This window comes from Petromyzon marinus, chromosome 34, assembly GCF_048934315.1.
Source record: "Petromyzon marinus isolate PM22_M1 ecotype Great Lakes invasive population chromosome 34, UKy_Petmar_22M1.pri1.0, whole genome shotgun sequence".
Classification (NCBI taxonomy): domain Eukaryota; kingdom Metazoa; phylum Chordata; class Hyperoartia; order Petromyzontiformes; family Petromyzontidae; genus Petromyzon; species Petromyzon marinus.
The window spans coordinates 944,113-965,316 of NC_133700.1; the positions used below are offsets into that span (position 1 = coordinate 944,113).

The 21,204-nt window shown below is 52.9% G+C and overlaps 2 protein-coding genes across 2 annotated transcripts in view; both read right to left on the reverse strand.

Moving 5' to 3' along the window:
• LOC116948534 (uncharacterized) overlaps positions 1 to 4,079 on the reverse strand; it is a 117,197-nt gene extending 113,118 nt beyond the window's left edge. The window contains exon 1 of the mRNA XM_076071585.1: positions 3,737 to 4,079. Within this exon, the coding sequence (XP_075927700.1) occupies positions 3,737 to 3,830 (94 nt within the window). The 5' untranslated portion in view covers positions 3,831 to 4,079. The remainder of the gene's footprint in view (positions 1 to 3,736) is intronic.
• Positions 4,080 to 18,376: 14,297 nt separating this feature from the next.
• Positions 18,377 to 21,204, reverse strand: part of RNF32 (ring finger protein 32) — a 38,202-nt gene continuing 35,374 nt past the window's right edge. Inside the window, exon 9 of the mRNA XM_032965324.2 lies at positions 18,377 to 21,092. Coding sequence (XP_032821215.2) covers positions 20,586 to 21,092 — 507 coding nt within the window. The 3' untranslated portion in view covers positions 18,377 to 20,585. The remainder of the gene's footprint in view (positions 21,093 to 21,204) is intronic.

Sequence of the window (21,204 nt, forward strand, 5' to 3'; positions counted from 1 at the left end):
CCGTACGTAGCCAAACGTACTGCGCTTGCGAAGCGTGGGCCACCTTTAAAAGGAACAGCTGTGCCGGGTCGGGAATATTCCGACTGGCCTGCACACGATCCATCCTGGATTTAACCAGGCTGGGTGATCGTGTTAGCAGGTCACGGGACGTTGGGATATCCGGACGCGGTCGCAAGAGTACCATCAGTGAGATCCTCCGAGCTTATCTCAAAGAACAACGCGTTAATGTCACAGCTGGCAACACACAAACGCATAACACACACACACCCCACACAATGTATACTTCGCACTGTCACACCTGGAAACCGCTTATCAGTGCCCTACCTTATTACAGACCAACTCAGACCTTATTGGTCACCCCGTGCCCTTATAAATCTCAACGTTCATCCTACAAAGTCCCATCACAAGGGAGAAACACAAATAGACATTTTTTTTCGGCCCGCGTTGAAACGGCTGAACGCCGTCTGGACCTGAAAACTCAATTCACTTGCACAAGAATCCGGCGAATCCGTACGGGTTGACACGGTGTGACGTACGAGAACGCTCTACAGAAACAGCGGGATGACACATTACGGGACACGCGTGAGGCGTGTGTACATGCTTTAGTGTTTGTACACACGTACAGTCGACGGAACAGTCACGGGCAGAGGGCGAGTGGAGGGTTTTGAGATTGGAAGAGATTGGGGGCAGAGAGTCGACATCACAGACGTCTGGGGGAACGGAGTTACAGACTTTGGCGGTCAGCAGAGGAGAACGAGCGACCTCCCACTGAGCCCTGGTCGACTGATGGCTTCCATAGGAAGCCTTGGTCGCTGGAGAGGATGGTGCTTGGAGGGGTGGAGAGTGAGATGAGAGGGAGAGGTAGGAGAGAGCGTGGAGGGGGGGGAGAGTGCGATGAGAGGGAGAGGTAGGAGAGAGCGTGGAGGGGGGGGGAGAGTGAGATGAGAGGGAGAGGTAGGGGAGTGTGTGGAGGGGAGTGGAGTGAGATGAGAGGGGAGAGGTAGGGGAGTGAGTGGAGGGGAGTGGAGTGAGATGAGAGGGGAGAGGCAGGAGAGTCGTGGAGGGGAGTGAGATGAGAGGGAGAGGCAGGAGAGTGAGTGGAGGGGAGTGAGATGAGAGGGGAGAGGTAGGGGAGTGCGTGGAGGGGAGTGAGATGAGAGGTGAGAGGCAGGAGAGTGAGTGGAGGGATGGAGAGTGAGATGAGAGGGGAGAGGTAGGGGAGTGTGTGGAGGGGAGTAGAGTGAGATGAGAGGTAGGAGAGAGCGTGGAGGGGAGTAGAGTGAGATGAGAGGGGAGAGGTAGGAGAGAGCGTGGAGGGGGGGGAGAGTGCGATGAGAGGGAGAGGTAGGAGAGAGCGTGGAGGGGGGGGGAGAGTGAGATGAGAGGGAGAGGTAGGGGAGTGTGTGGAGGGGAGTGGAGTGAGATGAGAGGGGAGAGGTAGGGGAGTGAGTGGAGGGGAGTGGAGTGAGATGAGAGGGGAGAGGCAGGAGAGTCGTGGAGGGGAGTGAGATGAGAGGGAGAGGCAGGAGAGTGAGTGGAGGGGAGTGAGATGAGAGGGGAGAGGTAGGGGAGTGCGTGGAGGGGAGTGAGATGAGAGGTGAGAGGCAGGAGAGTGAGTGGAGGGGTGGAGAGTGAGATGAGAGGGGAGAGGTAGGGGAGTGTGTGGAGGGGAGTGGAGTGAGATGAGAGGGGAGAGGTAGGAGAGAGCGTGGAGGGGAGTGGAGTGAGATGAGAGGGGAGAGGCAGGAGAGTGAGTGGAGGGGAGTAGAGTGAGATGAGAGGGAGAGGTAGGAGAGTGTGTGGAGGGGAGTGAGATGAAAGGGGAGAGGTAGGGGAGTGAGTGGAGGGGAGTGAGATGAGAGGGGAGAGGTAGGGGAGTGTGTGGAGGGGAGTGAGATGAGAGGGGAGAGGTAGGGGAGTGAGTGGAGGGGAGTGAGATGAGAGGGGAGAGGTAGGGGAGTGAGTGGAGGGGAGTGAGATGAGAGGGGAGAGGTAGGGGAGTGCGTGGAGGGGAGTGAGATGAGAGGTGAGAGGCAGGAGAGTGAGTGGAGGGGTGGAGAGTGAGATGAGAGGGGAGAGGTAGGGGAGTGTGTGGAGGGGAGTGGAGTGAGATGAGAGGGGAGAGGTAGGAGAGAGCGTGGAGGGGAGTGGAGTGAGATGAGAGGGGAGAGGCAGGAGAGTGAGTGGAGGGGAGTAGAGTGAGATGAGAGGGAGAGGTAGGAGAGTGTGTGGAGGGGAGTGAGATGAAAGGGGAGAGGTAGGGGAGTGAGTGGAGGGGAGTGAGATGAGAGGGGAGAGGTAGGGGAGTGTGTGGAGGGGAGTGAGATGAGAGGGGAGAGGTAGGGGAGTGAGTGGAGGGGAGTGAGATGAGAGGGGAGAGGTAGGGGAGTGAGTGGAGGGGAGTGAGATGAGAGGGGAGAGGTAGGGGAGTGTGTGGAGGGGAGTGAGATGAGAGGGGAGAGGTAAGAGAGTGAGTGGAGGGGTGGAGAGTGAAATGAGAGGGAGAGGTAGGGGAGTGTGTGGAGGGGAGTGAGATGAGAGGGAGAGGTAGGGGAGTGAGTGGAGGGGAGTGAGATGAGAGGGGAGAGGCAGGAGAGTCGTGGAGGGGAGTGAGATGAGAGGGGAGAGGTAGGGGAGTGAGTGGAGGGGAGTGAGATGGATGTGACACACACACGGGCAAAAATGCACACTCACGGTGTGAATAGACGAACAGCAATTGTCAATCAGGGTAACTGACGCAACGAGGTTATGGTGCCAGGCTAGGTTCACGGGACTCGCCAAACATGACCCAACACTGAGTGCAAGGTGCTGTGTGTAGGGTGCAGAAATGAAGGGTGTTAAGTGCAGGGTGCGGAAGGTGGGTGCCGAGCGCAGGGTGGTTAGTGCTGTGTGTAGTGTGCTGGGTGCCGAGCGCAGGGTGGTTAGTGCTGTGTGTAGTGTGCTGGGTGCTAAGTACAGGGTGCTGTGTGTAGTGTGCTGGGTGCTGAGTGCTAAGTACAGGGTGCTGAGCGTAGGGTGCTGAGCGCATAGGGCAGAGTGCTGAGTGTAATGTGCTGAGTGTTGAGTGCAGGGTGCTGGGTGCTGAGTGTTGAGTGCAGGGTGCTGACTGCAGGGTGCTGGGTGCTGAGTGCTGAGTGCAGGGTGCTGGGTACAGGGTGCTGAGTGCAGGGTGCTGGGTGTTGAGTGCAGGGTGCTGGGTGCTGGGTGTTGAGTGCAGGGTGCTGAGTGCAGGGTGCTGAGTGCAGGGTACTGAGTGTTGAGTGCAGGGTGCTGGGTGCTGAGTGTTGAGTGCAGGGTGCTGAGTGCTGGGTGCAGGGTGCTGAGTGCAGGGTGCTGAGTGCTGAGTGCAGGGTGCTGAGTGCTGGGTGCAGGGTGCTGGGTGCTGAGTGCAGGGTGTTGAGTGCTGAGTGCAGGGTGTTGAGTGCAGGGTGTTGAGTGCAGGGTGCTGGGTGCTGAGTGCAGGGTGTTGAGTGCTGAGTGCTGGGTGCTGGGTGTTGAGCGCAGGGTGTTGAGTGCAGGGTGTTGAGTGCAGGGTGCTGGGTGCTGAGTGCAGGGTGTTGAGTGCAGGGTGCTGAGTGCAGGGTGCTGAGTGCTGGGTGCAGGGTGCTGGGTGCAGGGTGCTGGGTGCAGGGTGCTGAGTGCTGAGTGCAGGGTGCTGGGTGCTGAGTGTTGAGTGCTGGGTGCTGAGTGTTGAGTGCTGGGTGCTGAGTGCTGGGTGCTGGGTGTCACACCTCACCTGGCCGTGCCGCCTCTCGCCTCACTCTGATCTCCGCTCCGAGCGCCGCCGCCGCCGCCGCGAGCGGGAGGAGGAGCAGGAGACAGATCTCCATCCTCACATCACCACCATCACCACCAGCATCAACCAGCTACACGCGCGGCTGCGATGGCGGCATCCAACGCGGGGTGTCCGGGCCCGGCTTCCCCGTGACTCTCACAGCGATGTCACCACCACCAACATCACCACCACCACCATCGTGATCACCACCAAATCACCCCCATCACGCAGACAGCGGCGTCTCCGATTCACATGTAACGGGGCCGCGCGTCACGTGGGACCCGGATGCTGCGCTTCCTCCACAGCCCCGCCCCCCACTAACCCCCCCCACGGCCCCGCCCCCATCGCCCACTACCCCCCCTAACCATCTACCCCCCCCCACCCTTTAGCCCCGCCCTCCATGCCCCGCTAGCCCCACCCCTTACGAGACAAAGATGCCCCGTATAGCCTTGACAGACTGTTGGGGCAAGTGCTGTTAGCGCGCCGTCCCTGTGAAGGCCGGCACGGCAAAAACGAGGGGATGGGTGGTCAACATCACGCCCGACCGCCTTTGTATCCCCAGTGCTGAGGCTTTACACGCCGCAACGTGTAATTATTTAAGGCTGAGTCGACTTAGGGGAGGCCCAGGACCGGTTCAAATAAATCCGCCACTGTTATTGATGGCGAGCGGGAATCGCGGTCGGGTGGCCGGGTTCGTAGCGCAGTGCGCTAACCACTGCACCACCGCTCCCCACTACACTACCCACACCCCCTACCCCAGCTGCACGCTCCTGTCACCCCCCGCTCGTTAATCACCCCCCCCCCACTGCACGGGGCAGCCTCCAGGCGCTGTCAGACACCGCGGGTGACTCAGCGGTTCACAAACCGGGGCCGTGCTTGATTCACAATGGCCGTGTCAGAGACGCTGATCCCAGCACCGCCGACACAGCCTGGGGCGCAAGTTTGAAACCCTCGCCCGGCTCTGGGTGTCTCTCTGAGCGCACGAGGCCTTCACGGCTCTGACGTAGCGGCAGTGCCGGATGAAGCGGGCGCATTTGCGACCATAACGAGCCCAGAATGTCTGTGTGTCACGCGCGTGACGTCACTCCACGTCGACCAGCCCCCCTCATTAATAATCATGAGCGGGTGACGTCACTCCACATGGACCCCCCCTCATTAATAATCATGAGCAGGTGACGTCACTCCACATGGACCCCCCCCCTCATTAATAATCATGAGCAGGTGACGTCACTCCACATGGACCCCCCCCTCATTAATAATCATGAGCAGGTGACGTCACTCCACATGGAGCACCCTCCCCCCTCATTAATAATCATTAACAGGTGACGTCACTCCACATGGACACTCCATTCATAATAATTAGCGGGTGACGTCACTCCACATGGGGGGCGAGGCGCCTCCTCCCCCCTCCTCGGCGTCAACTCACAACCCTCACTACAGAGGCAGAACCCTCGCGTCATCACGTGATCTCACCCTCACTACAGAGGCAGAACCCTCACGTCATCACGTGATCTCACCCTCACTATAGAGGCAGAACCCTCACGTCATCACGTGATCTCACCCTCACTACAGAGGCAGAACCCTCACGTCATCACGTGATCTCACCCTCACTACAGAGGCAGAACCCTCACGTCATCACGTGATCTCACCCTCACTACAGAGGTAGAACCCTCACGTCATCACGTGGTCTCACCCTCACTACAGAGGCAAAACCCTCACGTCATCACGTGGTCTCACCCTCACTACAGAGGCAGAACCCTCGCGTCATCACGTGATCTCACCCTCACTACAGAGGCAGAACCCTCACGACATCACGTGATCTCACCCTCACTACAGAGGCAGAACCCTCACGTCATCACGTGGTCTCACCCTCACTACAGAGGCAAAACCCTCACGTCATCACGTGGTCTCACCCTCACTACAGAGGCAGAACCCTCGCGTCATCACGTGATCTCACCCTCACTACAGAGGCAGAACCCTCACGACATCACGTGAACTCACCCTCACTACAGAGGCAGAACCCTCACGTCATCACGTGGTCTCACCCTCACTACAGAGGCAGAACCCTCACGTCATCACGTGATCTCACCCTCACTACAGAGGCAGAACCCTCACGTCATCACGTGGTCTCACCCTCACTACAGAGGCAGAACCCTCACGTCATCTCACGTGATCTCCGTGACGCTGCTGTTGAGACATCAATGTAAGAAGGACGTCGTTATGAACAAGCGATAATAACATTAACATGAAATAAGTGTGTGTCACCGCGCCCTTACTAATTGCACATTAATTGATGCAATGAATATCACGTCGCAAGTTTCACATTTACTGCAATGCAGCCGTCTTTGGACGGGCAAAAGGCGAGTTTGTATATATTGTTGACTTAAATCTTTCGTGACTGCAGGAATTAATCTCCTTGGGTCTTTCGGTAAAGTCACCACGTGGATAGGTGATACGTGACTTTACCGAAAGACCCAAGAACATGAAGACAGTAAAACCTTGGATTGCGAGTAACTTGGTCTGCGAGTGTTTTGCAAGACGAGCAAACATTTGTAAAATAAATAATAATTTGATAAACGAGCGAGGTCTTGCAATACGAGTAGTACGTATATACGCTTTGTACTGCCGAGCGTCACGTGATCACAACTGCTGTACGAGTGCTTTGATATACGAGTGCTTTGGATTACAAACACGTTTCCGGAACGAATTATGCTCGCAATCCAAGGTTTTACTGTAGTTATATTTGTGTGTTAAGTGATTTGTTTTCCTTAACCTAGACTTTGCACTCCGACCATCGTCTTGTGACGTCTTGCTGCTCTCACGTCGTGAACTCACACCCCTAGCGGACATCTGTGAAAATAAGAGCTTCATAGCTCATTGGATTCCTCCTCCAGGAAACATAAGCATTTTTATTCTGATTCTGCTTGTCCGCTGTTTCGGGGCAGAGCCAACATCAATCACAATGGTGACGCATGACGTTATGCTCATTTGAGCCACGCCCACGGCTTCCACGCGGTGACGTCATGCTCTACGAGTGACGTGATAACGTCATTGCCCCGTTCAGACTTCTTGGAAATAACGTCACCCTATGTGGCTAAAGGACGATGTGCTGACGTCATCCTACCGTTCAGTCAATCCTGCGATAACGTTACCCTCTTCGGGCTGAAGACCCAGCTGATGACGGCATATGCCTCTTAACGACTGTCTCCGACGCCATGACGTAGGTCTGAATACTGACATGATGACGAGATACTTCCTCAAGCCACATCAATGGCTTCGCCGTGATGACGTCACCCGAGGTCTCAAAAACCGACACGATGACGTCATAGTCTGTGGAAAAATAGCTTCATAGCTCGTCGAATTCATCCAGAATAAATACATATTCGCATTCTGTCCCTCAAGCCACATCAATGGCTTCGCCGCGATGACGTCACCACACAGGTGTTGAGAAATGAAGCGGTGACGTCACCGCCTCCTTACCAGCAGAGCAACACGGGCGCCACTCGTCGTGACGTTCACACACCGGTCATGTGGTCAACGAGCCTTGAATAATTAGCGTTAATAATATTTAAAAAATACAAACTTAAAGCAATTCCATAACTTACCAAGACGGATCCGAGATCGCTCCAATTCGGCAACATGGCGGCTCCGCTGCCGCACGTGGCCGCCCGTAGTCCAGCACTGTGTGGAGGCAGCGTCGAGGGTTGGTGGATCACGCACGGATGGGTGCGTTAGACTCCGTGGGCGGGCGTCCAGGAGGAGCCGCACCCAGGCTCGCCCAGGAGAAGGCGGGCACGGCAGATTGTGGACTCCCATCTGTTGCGCCCGTAGGGGATCGAGTGTTGCCCCCTCGTTTTCGTGGATTTCCTCCAGGCGCTCCGGTTTTCCTCCCACGAGTCACAACAGCTGATGAATTGGCTTAACACGTGACGTGTAAAGAACCACAGAGCTTGTTTGATAGCAGCAGCTCCTCACTGCCGAACGACTGCCCCTTCATGTCCCACTCTCCTCTGCGATTGTGGGAGGTGCGATGTGCACGAACGACGCAGTTTGTGCAAGAGACCGATAGGAGACTCAGACATCCATGAAGATCAACGGAACCCACAATCATATACATCGACAGATGTCAATGGAGCCCCTTAAAGACTCAGATACTCAGAAGCTCGTAGAGACGCACGTGTCAACGCTCCTTAATTAGCTGGAAACATCTTCATATGTGGAGGACTGTGGAGCTTAGGCAATCAGTAGCGCAGGCTCCTCGCCGTCTCGACTGCTGCCCCCTTCCACCGTTGCCTGTGGTTCCCCAGCCATTCTGAGAGAAGCAGTTTGCGTGTACCACGACGCTCCTGCTCTGTAAAAACGAACTTCACCTTCTCGTTCGTCACTTTGTCATTAAACCCTGGACGTAGTTCAACCCTCTACGGTGCCACGAACCCGAGTGACGTTTTAACGCGTTGACTCTGCCCTTCTGGGAGATATACAGGGAGATATTCAGGGAGATATACAGGGAGATATACAGGGAGATATACAGGAAGATACACAGGGAGATACACAGGGAGATATACAGGAAGATACACAGGGAGATACACAGGGAGATATACAGGGAGATACACAGGGAGATACACAGGGAGATATTCAGGGAGATACACAGGGAGAAACTCAGGGAGATATTCAGGGAGATATACAGGGAGATATACAGGGAGATATACAGGGAGATATACAGGAAGATACACAGGGAGATATACAGGGAGTTATACAGGGAGATACACAGGGAGATATACAGGGAGATACACAGGGAGATATACAGGGAGCTATACAGGGAGATACACAGGGAGATACACAGGGAGATACACAGGGAGATATATAGGGAGATATACAGGAAGATATACAGGAAGATACAGAGGGAGATATACAGGGAGATATACAGAGAGATACACAGGGAGATATACAGAGAGATACACAGGGAGATATACAGGGAGATATACAGGGAGATGCACATGGAGATATACAGGGAGATATACAGGGAGATACACAGGGAGATACACAGGGAGTTATACAGGTTCGTGAAAAAATCTCTGATGGTGCACGTCAAGGGATCGTCATTCTCAAGTCACAGTGACGTCCCGCCACCATCTCCTGTTTGCAACCCGGCGAAGCCACGTGCCATGACGTCATAATCACAGCCATTCACGTGGTCCGCTTTAATAATACATTTGAGCTGATTGTTGGTTGACAATTGGTCGCGATTTCGCGCGTCAGATGAGTGCGATGCGCTGAATCGTCGGTGTAGCGGGTGGTGAAAAGAGGCGTTCCTCAACGAGGGCGCGTACATTGTGCTGGTAATCAAGCCGGGGATTACATTAAATTGGTTAATATGGTTCATTGGTTAACGTGGTCAAATTTGGAGAGCTGAATGGATTTCAAAATAGCTCACAAACACCACATTGTTGTGGAAGACCCAATGTTTGATCTTGCACGAAGCTAATGGTCCACCCTAAACCTCACAAACCGTAGCAGCAGATGTAGATACCAGATGCACAAATGGAAAAAAAAAACCTGTCCAATTTTCGGCTGTGGTCACCCAGAACCGAAGGTTCAACATAGAACGATCGACAAATAGGAAGAAGACATCACAATGATACATTCTGCTGCTCCTGTCAAAGCTACCTGGGCTTCACCACCTGAATGCGAAATTGTAGCTGATGTAGTCTCAATGGCTACACGGTAAGTCCTCGCTTAACGCGTGTTCACTATAACACGTGTTCACTATAACACGTGTTCACTATAACACGTGTTCACTATAACACGTGTTCACTATAACACGTGTTCACTATAACACGTGTTCACTATAACACGTGTTCACTATAACACGTGTTCACTATAACACGTGTTCACTATAACACTTGTTCACTATAACACGTGTTCACTACAACGCGTGTTCACTATAACACGTGTTCACTATAACACGTGTTCACTATAACACGTGTTCACTATAACACGTGTTCACTATAACACGTGTTCACTATAACGCGTGTTCACTATAACGAGTGTTCACATCACACGTGTTCACTATAACACGTGTTCACTATAACACGTGTTCACTATAACACGTGTTCACTATAACACGTGTTCACTATAACACGTGTTCACTATAACGCGTGTTCACTATTACGCGGTCCTGTGCAGCCATTTGCTTGTCACGAATTTAATTGGGTGTTTTTTTTAAGATTACCTGAATTATCTCTGAGTAGGTTACTGGGTTCGCACACGCCCACCTATCCACTGGACAACCGGTGTAGTTAATGAGTGTTTAAGGGGGAAACGCTCGATCCCAGTGGTTCCCAACTGTTTATTGGCTACCGTACCCGGTTGTGATACTCGGTTGGTACAATCATCGAGTATCACTCCTCTTGCCTGACCCAACGTGGCTATGAGAAATAAATGCGTGAATAATGAACGAAAACATTTTAACCAATTGTCCATCTCGTGAGGTTTATCCTAACTAGCTAAGTAACTGCAAGCGAATAAAAAATCACTCAATGGACGCTCTCACGTAAGCTGTTCGTGCTCGCTGGTTTACTTTTGGTAACCACATCGTCTACAATCAATGAGTTTAGAAAGGTGGTTTATATTGTTCGAGCTCACCATATGGATTCACATTTTATCGTGGTTATTTTACTTTGGCGTATTCATACGCGAATTACTCACCAATGACTCACGCATGATATCACTTCGTACACACACATTTATGAATCACATCACGTACCCCCTGGGATATTGCCACGCTACCCCCAGGTGTCCGCGTTGAGAACCACTTCTCTATCCCATACCGCATTCTCCTGGGCGAGGAGCCAGGAGCGGATCCTCATCGACGTCCACCCGCGGGTAGGAATGGAGTGTCGCACCATCTGTGCGTGACCCACCAACACTCGCTGCGTCTGCCCCCACAGCGCTGGGTTACAGGCAGCAGCAGCAGCAGCGGGGGCTCTGCTGCTGCCACACGGTACTCGACTTGTGCTGCACGGGGACAGCTGCCCCTAGGCTAGGGGGTCCCCTGGGCTAGAACCACACAACGCAACATCACCACCCGACTGGCAGACGAATGCCCGCTCGCGCGCCGGCGCCGAGTCGCCTGGTTCCCGCACAAGGGCAGCTGCCACTGCGGGGAGCCCTTTCAAATGTGCTCGAAATGTCCATGCGATGTAAGGCGCTTTTGAGTGGCTGAGACATTCGTGAAGGCGCCCTGGAAGGTATTATGATTGCAAGGCCAGTCCCCTGGTCACAGGGGGAAGAAACTTTCCCATGAGTCTCAATCATGGGTCCTGCATCGGGACGTCTGACGATACTCTTTGGTTCTATTCGGTAAAGTCACGTAAAAAAAATTCACGACGTTTCGGCCACAACACAAGTGGCCATCATCAGGTGAATTGACCAGACTGACAGCGCTGGAGTGTTGTCCTCTAGACAGTCTGGAGTGTTGTCCTCTAGACAGTCTGGTCCCTTCACCTGATGAAGGCCACTTGTGTTGTGGCCGAAACGTCGTGAATTTTTTTTTATTTTTTTGTTGTTTTTTACGTGACTTTACCGAATAGAACCAAAGAGTATGGATCCTTGCAGTCACGAAAGCTTCAAATCTAGAACGTCTGACCATGTCCGCGGATGAACGTTTGGCCACGCGTGGGTGAGGACAATCGGAGAGAAAGCCCCGCTGGCACGAACTGGTGACGCTCCAAGGTCCGCACAGGTAGATTCAAGAATCCATCTCGTGGCCAGCTCGCAAGGCCATGCCTACGACATTTGTGAATTGGCAGGCAGCCTTGCACGCGGGTACAAGCCAGGCTCGACCCATGCTTAGCCTCCGAGGAGATGGAGCGATGGAATGAGCCAGTGTGCAGGTGCTGGGTGGGTTACTGAACTTTCATCCTTCACAGCAGCCGCAGCAGCAGCAGCGACTCAGCCTCTCCCTCCTCCTCCTGCTCACTACACCTAGCGCAGCCACCCCGCCTCTGTCTGGAACGCGGCCATCACCCGTCCCCACTACTGCGGCTGTCACAGCAGCAGCAGCGTTCACCCAACAGTCTACATCCACTTCTTAGCGATTCTCAAAAGCCCATCTCTATCTTAAAGGCTTAAGGCCTCTCTTAAAGGTTCACCTCCTTCTTAAAGGGCCCCGCCTCTATCTTAAGGGCCCCACCTCTCTCTTAAAGGCTCACCTTTTTAAAGGCTCCACTTCTACCTTAAATACTCACCACCTTTTTAAGGCCTCAGTTCTATCTTAAAGGCTCACTTCCCTTTTAAAGGCCCCACCTCTACCTTAAAGGCTCACCCCTTTTTAAATGCCTCAGTTCTATCTTAAAGGCTCACCTCCCTTTTAAAGGCCCCATCTCTATCTTAAAGGCTCACATTTTTAAGGCCCCACTTCTATCTTAAAGGCTCACCTCCCTTTTAAAGGCCCACTTCTATCTTAAAGGCTCACCTCCCCTTTAAAGGCCCACTTCTATCTTAAAGGCTCACCCCTAAGGCCCCACTTCTATCTTAAAGGCTCACCTCCCTTTTTAAGCCCCCACCTCTATCTTAAAGGCTCACCCCTTTTAAAAGGCCCCACTTCTATCTTAAAGGCTCACCCCTTTTTAAAGGCCCCACTTCCATCTTAAAGGCTCACCCCTTTTTAAAGGCACCACTTCTATCTTAAAGGCTCACCTCCTTCTTAAAGGCCCCACTTCTATCTTAAAGGCTCACCCCTTTTTAAAGGCCCCACTTCTATCTTAAAGGCTCACCTCCTTTTTAAAGGCCCCACTTCTATCTTAAAGGCTCACCTCCTTCTTAAAGGCCCACTTCTATCTTAAAGGCTCACCCCTTTTTAAAGGCCCCACTTCTATCTTAAAGGCTCACCCCTTTTTAAAGGCCCCACTTCTATCTTAAAGGCTCACCCCTTTTTAAAGGCTCCACTTCTATCTGAAAGGCTCACCTCCCTTTAAAAGGCTCCACCTCTATCTTAAAGGCTCACCCCTTTTTAAAGGCCTCACTTCTATCTTAAAGGCTCACCGCTTTTTAAAGGCCCCACTTCTATCTTAAAGGCTCACCTCTTTTTAAAGGCACCACTTCTATCTTAATGGCTCACCCCTTTTTAAAGGCACCACTTCTATCTTAAAGGCTCACCCCTTTTTAAAAGCACCACTTCTATCTTAAAGGCTCACCTCCCTTTTAAAGGCCCACCTCTATCTTAAAGGTTCACCCCTTTTTAAATGCCTCAGTTCTCTCTGAAAGGCTCACCTCCTTTTAAAGGCTCCACCTCTATCTTAAAGGCTCACCTTTTTAAGGCCCCACTTCTATCTTAAAGGCTCACCTCCTTATAAAAGCCCCACCTCTATCTTAAAGGCTCACCCCTTTTTAAAGGCCCCACTTCTATCTTAAAGGCTCACCTCCCTTTTAAAGGCACCACTTCTATCTTAAAGGCTCACATCCTTCTTAAAGTCCCACTTCTATCTTAAAGGCACACCCCTTTTTAAAGGCCTCACTTCTATCTTAAAGGCTCACCCCTTTTTAAAGGCCCCACTTCTATCTTAAAGGCTCACCCCTTTTTAAAGGCACCACTTCTATCTTAAAGGCTCACCCCTTTTTAAAAGCACCACTTCTATTAAAGGCTCACCTCCCTTTTAAAGGCTCCACCTCTATCTTAAAGGCTCACCTTTTTAAGGCCCCACTTCTATCTTAAAGGCTCACCTCCTTATAAAAGCCCCACCTCTATCTTAAAGGCTCACCTCCCTTTTAAAGGCACCACTTCTATCTTAAAGGCTCACATCCTTCTTAAAGTCCCACTTCTATCTTAAAGGCACACCCCTTTTTAAAGGCCTCACTTCTATCTTAAAGGCTCACCCCTTTTTAAAGGCCCCACTTCTATCTTAAAGGCTCACCCCTTTTTAAAGGCACCACTTCTATCTTAAAGGCTCACCCCTTTTTAAAGGCACCACTTCTATCTTAAAGGCTCACCTCCTTCTTAAATGCCCCACTTCTATCTTAAAGGCTCACCCCTTTTTAAAGGCCCCACTTCTATCTTAAAGGCTCACCTCCTTTTTAAAGGCCCCACTTCTATCTTAAAGGCTCACCTCCTTCTTAAAGGCCCCACTTCTATCTTAAAGGCTCACCCCTTTTTAAAGGCCCCACTTCTATCTTAAAGGCTCACGTCCTTTTTAAAGGCCCCACTTCTATCTTAAAGGCTCACCTCCTTCTTAAAGGCCCCACTTCTATCTTAAAGGCTCACCCCTTTTTAAAGGCCCCGCTTCTATCTTAAAGGCTCACCCCTTTTTAAAGGCACCACTTCTATCTTAAAGGCTCACCTCCTTCTTAAAGGCCCCACTTCTATCTTAAAGGCTCACCCGTTTTTAAAGGCCCCACTTCTATCTTACAGGCTCACCTCCTTCTTAAAGGCCCCACTTCTATCTTAAAGGCTCACCCCTTTTTAAAGGCACCACTTCTATCTTAAAGGCTCACCTCCTTCTTAAAGGCCTCTCCTCCTTCTTAAAGGCCCCGCCTCCCGTCTGGCTTCCGAGCGACACCTGAACCTGGCTCGCGGTCACTCCTCATTGTCCCTGAAATATTCCGCAGCGCGACACGAATCGCATCCCTCTTGTTGTTCTTGTTGTTGCTGCTACATCGCAGAGCTGCGGGGGGTGGGGAGGCGAAGACTTGGGGGGACCTCCAGCAGTGGATTGACCACGGCCGATTGACGTTGAGGTGTGTGTGTGTAGGTGTGTGTGTAGGTGTGTTTATGTAGGTGTGCGTAGGTGTGTGTGTAGGTGTGTGTAGGTGTGTTTATGTAGGTGTGCGTAGGTGTGTGTGTAGGTGTGTGTAGGTGTGTGTGTAGGTGTGTGTGTAGGTGTGTGTGTGTAGGTGTGTGTGTAGGTGTGTGTGTATGTGTAGGTGTGTGTGTGTAGGTGTGTGTGTAGGTGTGTGTGTAGGTGTGTGTGTGTAGGTGTGTGTGTAGGTGTGTGTGTGTGGTGTAAGTGTGTGTAGGTGTGTGTGTAGGTGTTTGTGTAGGTGTGTGTGTAGGTGTGTGTGTAGGTGTGTGTGTGTATGTAGGTGTGTGTGTAGGTGTGTGTGTGTGTGTGTACCCCCTACCTCCTCGCGGTGCCGGACGGGCAACTCTGTCGTGGACAGTGCTGTGGGGGGAGGTTCAATTTTGATTGGCTCCTCCCCTCATGGCATATGTGTCCACCACACGGGCTAAACGGGGGCTCTGGACGGGTGCGAGGGGCTGGTAACCCCTCCACCTTCAATTAATTACCACTAAACCACGAGTTAAACTGAAATATGTAACTAATCAGCTTGTATTCTTAGCTCTTTCGGTAAAGTCACGTTGAAAGGAAACAATAAAATAATAAAATATATATATAAAACAATAAAAATTCTCACGACGTTTCGACCATAACACAAACGGTCGTCATCAGGTGTGTCAGTTTGCATTCATTTATTTATTTTTAAACGGTGTATTGATTTATTTAAAAAAACGTCAGCGCCACGCGCAGCGATTTGGCAGTTTATTTAGAAGGACGAGTCCATCTATGTTCTGAAAAGAGGAGGCGGGAGACGAAGAATTAATGTATGCTGTCTGAAAGCCACCGTAAGCGTGAACAATCAATTAGTACCTGAAATGGTTTATCAAATCTTTCCAATGATTGCTAAGCCAGAATCCATCTTCTCGGTTGAAATTGTCTCTGTGCTTGTGTAGGGGTGCTATGGGGAATAAACACATGGCACGGGAAGGTGTGGTTCACCCACACCTTGGTGGCTACAACAACGTCCGCTAAGGCTCCAGTGGGTATAAAGTGCGGGGAGCCAGGGAGCTCGGGGCAGAGTGTGGGGCCCGAGGCTGAAGCAACCAGTGAAGAAAGAAGGCCAGCTAGGTGAGACCCTGGAACTCCTGTGACCGCTGCCCTTTTCAGGGCCGGCACAGCAAGCCAGTGGTGCGGCCCCAGAGCCCCAGAGTCAGAGTCCTTCTAAGGGCCGGTCTGGTCGGCGGGGTGCCGAGATCTGTGCCTAACCAGGGCCGGATCTGATAGCCTCCCTTAGAGCCCTACCAGGAGGAACTGGGAGCCTAGAGCTTAGGCTAGAGAGCCTGGGGTGGTGTGTTCCTGAGCTATACGGGTGGAGGGGCCGCTACCCCTTCTAGTGTAACCCTTGTTAAGGTTTAAATAAATAGTGCTGCTTCTATTCTGCCGTCTCCGTGTCCTGGAACCCACTACACTTGTATATGTGGATAGCCTCATTAATGAATCTCTCATGGTAGCCAGATGGCTTACAAAGAACCTCTGTCTTGGAAAAGTCAATGTCATGTGAGCCTACTGAATTATAACAATGATCTGCCACGGCCGAGGTGTTGGTCCTACCGTGTTTAAGGTCTCCTTTGTGTTCACGAATGCGGTCCGAGACATGGCGTTTGGTTTCTCCAATGTAACTACTACCACAGAGGCAACTTAGTTTGTAGACACCAGGGTACTGTATGTCCGGAATCACATCTTTTACAGACGGATGGGTTGTTTTTCGTGCTTTTGGAGTACCTGACCCTCTGCTCACGATCATTAAGGACCTTCATGATGGTGAGCGGGCCCGGGAAAAACTACTTGGCCAGGAGTCAGAGCCATTCCCTGTTAACCTTGGGGTGCGACAGGGATGTCCTCTATTTTGACCACGTAGTTCGTGAAGCCTTCAATAGCTGTACCGGGGGAATCTCCATATGGTACAGATATAACGGGAGGCTGATCGACTCCCGGGTGCGGTCAAGGGATGGCTCCCTATTGCTCAACCACGTTATGTATGCTGATGATTTGGTAATAGCTGCTCATTCAGAGGAGGAGTTGGAGACGCTGCTGCTGAGACTGGAGCGTGCCACTAAGAGGTGGGGCCTTACCATCAGCCCCACCAAAACTAAGCACCTGCCTGGGTATTTTGTACCATCGGACATTCCACCCCCACAACTCCCGATCGGTGATGGGGCAGTTGTGGAGAGTGTGGAGAGTTTCCCATACCTGGGCAGTGTGCTTATGACTGGCTCCAGTTTAACAGCAGAGGTCTCACTCCGAATCAGTCGAGCGGCAATATATTTTCATCGGTTGCGTAATGCTGTGTGGAAGCTACCTGGTCTGTCGCTCCGCACTAAGCTTCAGGTCTTCTCGGCCACGGTCATTCCCTCCCTTCTCTACGCTTGCGAAACGTGGACCCCCCTAATGGAACATCTTCGCCGGTTAGAAACATTTAGGCTGGCCTGCCTACGATCCATCCTGGGTTTAACCAGACTGGATTGTGTGAGGAGCTCAAAAATCCTTGAAAGATCTGGGCAAGGTCCCATCGGTGAGCTCCTCCGGCGGGGAAGGCTGCGATGGCTGGGTCATGTAGTCCGCATGCCCAGCCACCGCATGCCGAAACAGCTTTTGTTTGGCCGGATTGAGGGGGCTAAGCGGGCGCGGCACGGGCTAGAGAAGAGATGGAGTGATGTGGTACGGGAGGACGTGGAGCTGAGTGGACTTGCCGATGACTGGTACCAGCGGTGTCAAGATCGGCCTCTGTGGAGGAGGCTCGTGAAGGACGCTACTGGGCAGTTGGAGGTAATCGCCCTCCAACAACAACGGAGGGCGGAGGAGCGACGCTCACAACAACGAGCGGAGCCAGATCGCTTCTGAAAAAGAGCTACAATTCAATATCGCAGTGGCGCCTCACCTGGTAAAATAAAATAAACACGGAGTTTAGTTTTAGTTTAGACTTGCTGGTGGTGATGGTGCGGCGTCTGCTGTTGGTGCCATTGCGTGGTAGACGAGTGAACAATCAGATTTGTAGAGGCACACGAGTGGGCGATCGGGGGGAAGTGTGCGGGCAAAGGGTAACGATGACCGCCAAAGTAGAATCATCATCACGCCCCCATAATCAACCACGGTAAAAAAAAAACTATTTCTAGATTCACACCGTGATTTATTGATGTGTTTTGTCATATCACTAATTAGTATTATGCACACGTTAAATAAGTGTATGTGTACAAGGCAGGATTCATGCTACCAAACATTTTCATTTTCTCCCGTATGTTCAGTCGGAGGCGGGGACATAAACATCGCACCTACGTTCGCGAATTCTACGTTCGCGAATTCTACTTTCGCGAATTCTACGTTCGCGAATTCTACTTTCGCGCAAAATTTTCAGGAATTGCACCCTCGCGGATGTCGAGGCCGCGTTTCACCTGGAAGTATTTAATCAACAAACACCCATAGCCTTGCATAGACACAAAATACAAAGATCCCTGTATAGCCTTAACAGACTGTAGGGGCAAGTGCTGTTAGCGAGCAGCACCTGTGAAGGCCGGCACGGTACACGAGGGCTTGGGTGGCCAACACCACGCCCGACCGCCTTTGTCTCCCCAGTGGCGATGTTTACACACCGCACCAGGTACTCATTTTAGGCTGAGTCGACCCAGGGGAGGCCCAGGACCGATTCAAATAATTGTCACTGATGTTGGCCGTGAGCGGGATTCGAAGCCGAGTCCCCGGGTTCGTAGCGCAGCGCGCTAACCGCTACACTACCGCTCCCCACATACACAACCGCTTGCAGAGACACAGGGACTTGTAATATATATTGTACCTATAGGCTTACATAGAGACATAGACTCACATCGAGACTCATAGACTTACATCAAGACACTCATAAACTTGCATCAAGACACATAGAGCGGTCCTGAGCCAGTGGAACAAGATCCACATTACTTTTTGGCGAGGCCAAGTCAAGGTTTAATGAACGCGACACCAGCCAACGTTGACTTCTCTTCACCGAGCGATTCAGCCTTTCGTGGTGGTGCTCACTTTACCCACCCTGGAGAGACGGTGATGACGACGATGATGAGGCTGAGTCGATCTTGGTAATAATTTAGAAACTAGCGTGCACAGTATTGGTTCGCTTTGAGAGAGAGAGAATGGTTCGGAGACTTGGGACGCAAAAAAGTGAGGAGGAAGGCGGACCCGGACTGACGCTGCAAACAATTGCCCAAGCTCTGGGACCCTGTGCTCGAATGTTTGGCCAACTCCATGGACGAGGGTTTACGCAGCTGGGAGGAAACCGGAGCGCCCAGAGAAAACCTCCACGTGTGAATTGGGGGGGTGATCCCTGTGTAGGTGGGAATGTACCCAATTGCTGTGTTGCCGCCATACCCCGATGACTTGTTCCTGATTATAATTATGATCCGGTTGAGATGATGATGACGCTACAGCGATGCCGATCTTGTTGGATTGAGACGGATGATGTCAACTTTACGGTGGCGGATTGACGATACCGATACAACCGCGCTTGCAAATGTTATTTGTAACGTTGAACCTCGCCCGTTCGTTCAAGTTCAATGTGCAATGCAATTGAGGGACTGTTGTTGTTTTGCTGCCTTGTCCCAAGCTTGCATTTGGTGTTGAAAATGGGCCCAGGACACGCTGGCGGGACGATGTCGCTCTGCTGGCCTTGGAATTCCCATGGAACAGCTGGAGTCTGTCGCCAGGGAGGTGTGGACCGCCACTACTCAACACGCTGCTGTAGTGTATAGTGTAGTGTGTATAGTGTAGTGTATAGTGTAGTAGTGTATAGTGTAGTGTATAGTGTAGTAGTGCTGGAGTCTGTCGCCAGGGAGGTGTGGACCGCCACTACTCAATACGCTGCTGTAGTGTATAGTGTAGTGTATAGTGTAGTGTATAGTGTAGTAGTGCTGGAGTCTGTCGCCAGGGAGGTGTGGACCGCCACTACTCAACACGCTGCTGTAGTGTAAAGTGTAGTGTATAGTGTAGTGTATAGTGTGGTAGTGTATAGTGTAGTGTATAGTGTAGTAGTGCTGGAGTCTGTCGCCAGGGAGGTGTGGACCGCCACTACTCAAGACGCTGCTGCCGCCGAGACCCTCACCAGGACAAGCGGATTGAGAAACGAACGAACATGTGCATTTGTTTTTAGCGACTTAATTACCTTTTCTCGCTGACCCGCGAACCCCTACTGGACATCGGTGAAAAAAGATCTTCAAAGCGCATCGGAAATCTTCCAGGTTAAATAAATATTGTGATGCTGATGATGGAGATGATGATTATCTGGAAGATGAGCGTGGGTGGATGTTGATCGCCAGGCGGGGCGACTTGAGGCTCTCTCCCCCTGGGTGGACGAGCGTGACCCCCTAGGTGGGCGAGCGTGACCCCCTGGGTGGACGCACGTGACCCCCTGGGTGGACGAGCGTGACCCCTGGGTGGACGAGCGTGACCCCTGGGTGGACGAGCGTGACCCCTGGGTGGACGCACGTGACCCCTGGGTGGATGCGCGTGACCCCTGGGTGGACGCACGTGACCCCCTGGGTGGACGCACGTGACCCCCTGGGTGGACGCACGTGACCCCCTGGGTGGACGAGCGTGACCCCTGGGTGGACGAGCGTGACCCCTGGGTGGACGTGCGTGACCCCGGGGTGGACGACCGTGACCCCCTGGGTGGACGAGCGTGACCCCTGGGTGGACGACCGTGACCCCCTGGGTGGACGAGCGTGACCCCTGGGTGGACGAGCGTGACCCCCTGTGGACGAGCGTGACCCCCTGTGTGGACGAGCGTGACCCCTGGGTGGACGAGCGTGACCCCCTGGGTGGACGAGCATGACCCCTGGGTGGACGAGCGTGACCCCTGCATGGACGAGCGTGACCCCCTGGGTGCAGTTGGACCGAGTCAAATGCAACCCCTATGCCACCGAACAGATTCAAACTCGCAGCCTGAGTGGCTGCTCACTCTGCCACTGATTGCACGACTTGATGCGGGATGAGTGTGGTCACTGCATCATCGAGGGGGGGGGGGTCACTGACTCACGGGGGTCACGTGGTAGCAACCCCCCCTGCCTCCCTTCCCGCGGGTCCCGCAGGACCCTCTTGCTGTAGGGAGCCCTGCACAAAGGGCAGAGGCGCAGGACTCCCACAGAGAACCCCTCCAGCGCCTCGAGGCACGCGTCGTGGTACACGTGGGCACACGACAGGAGAACCGGGGGGGCTCCCGCTGGGGTCAGCGCTGAGGGGCGCGCCTGGGGGCAAGCCGGGGGACCCGCCGGGATCAAGGCTGCAGGGGTCCTCGCCGCCACTCTCCGTGTCCCCGGCTTCTGTTTCCGTCTCTCCGTGACCGCTGCCCCCCCTCTTTGGGGGGCTGCGCTCCCGCGGCCCCTCCCCTTGGTTGCCCCGACAGCGCCATGCTGCTGGAGGGGCCGGGCACCACCTGGAGCCTCCTGCGCCGGGAGCCACAGCGGAGTGAGGCAGATGGGACAGAGGCGTGGGTCCCGGGCCAGTGCCTGAGAGAGACGAGGAATGAAACAGTGAGTGCCACGTGCTCGCTAGCTGGCGTGTGCACATCTCTCTCTCTCCCTCAAACAGCTCAAGCCTCCCGTGAACCACGTGACCCCT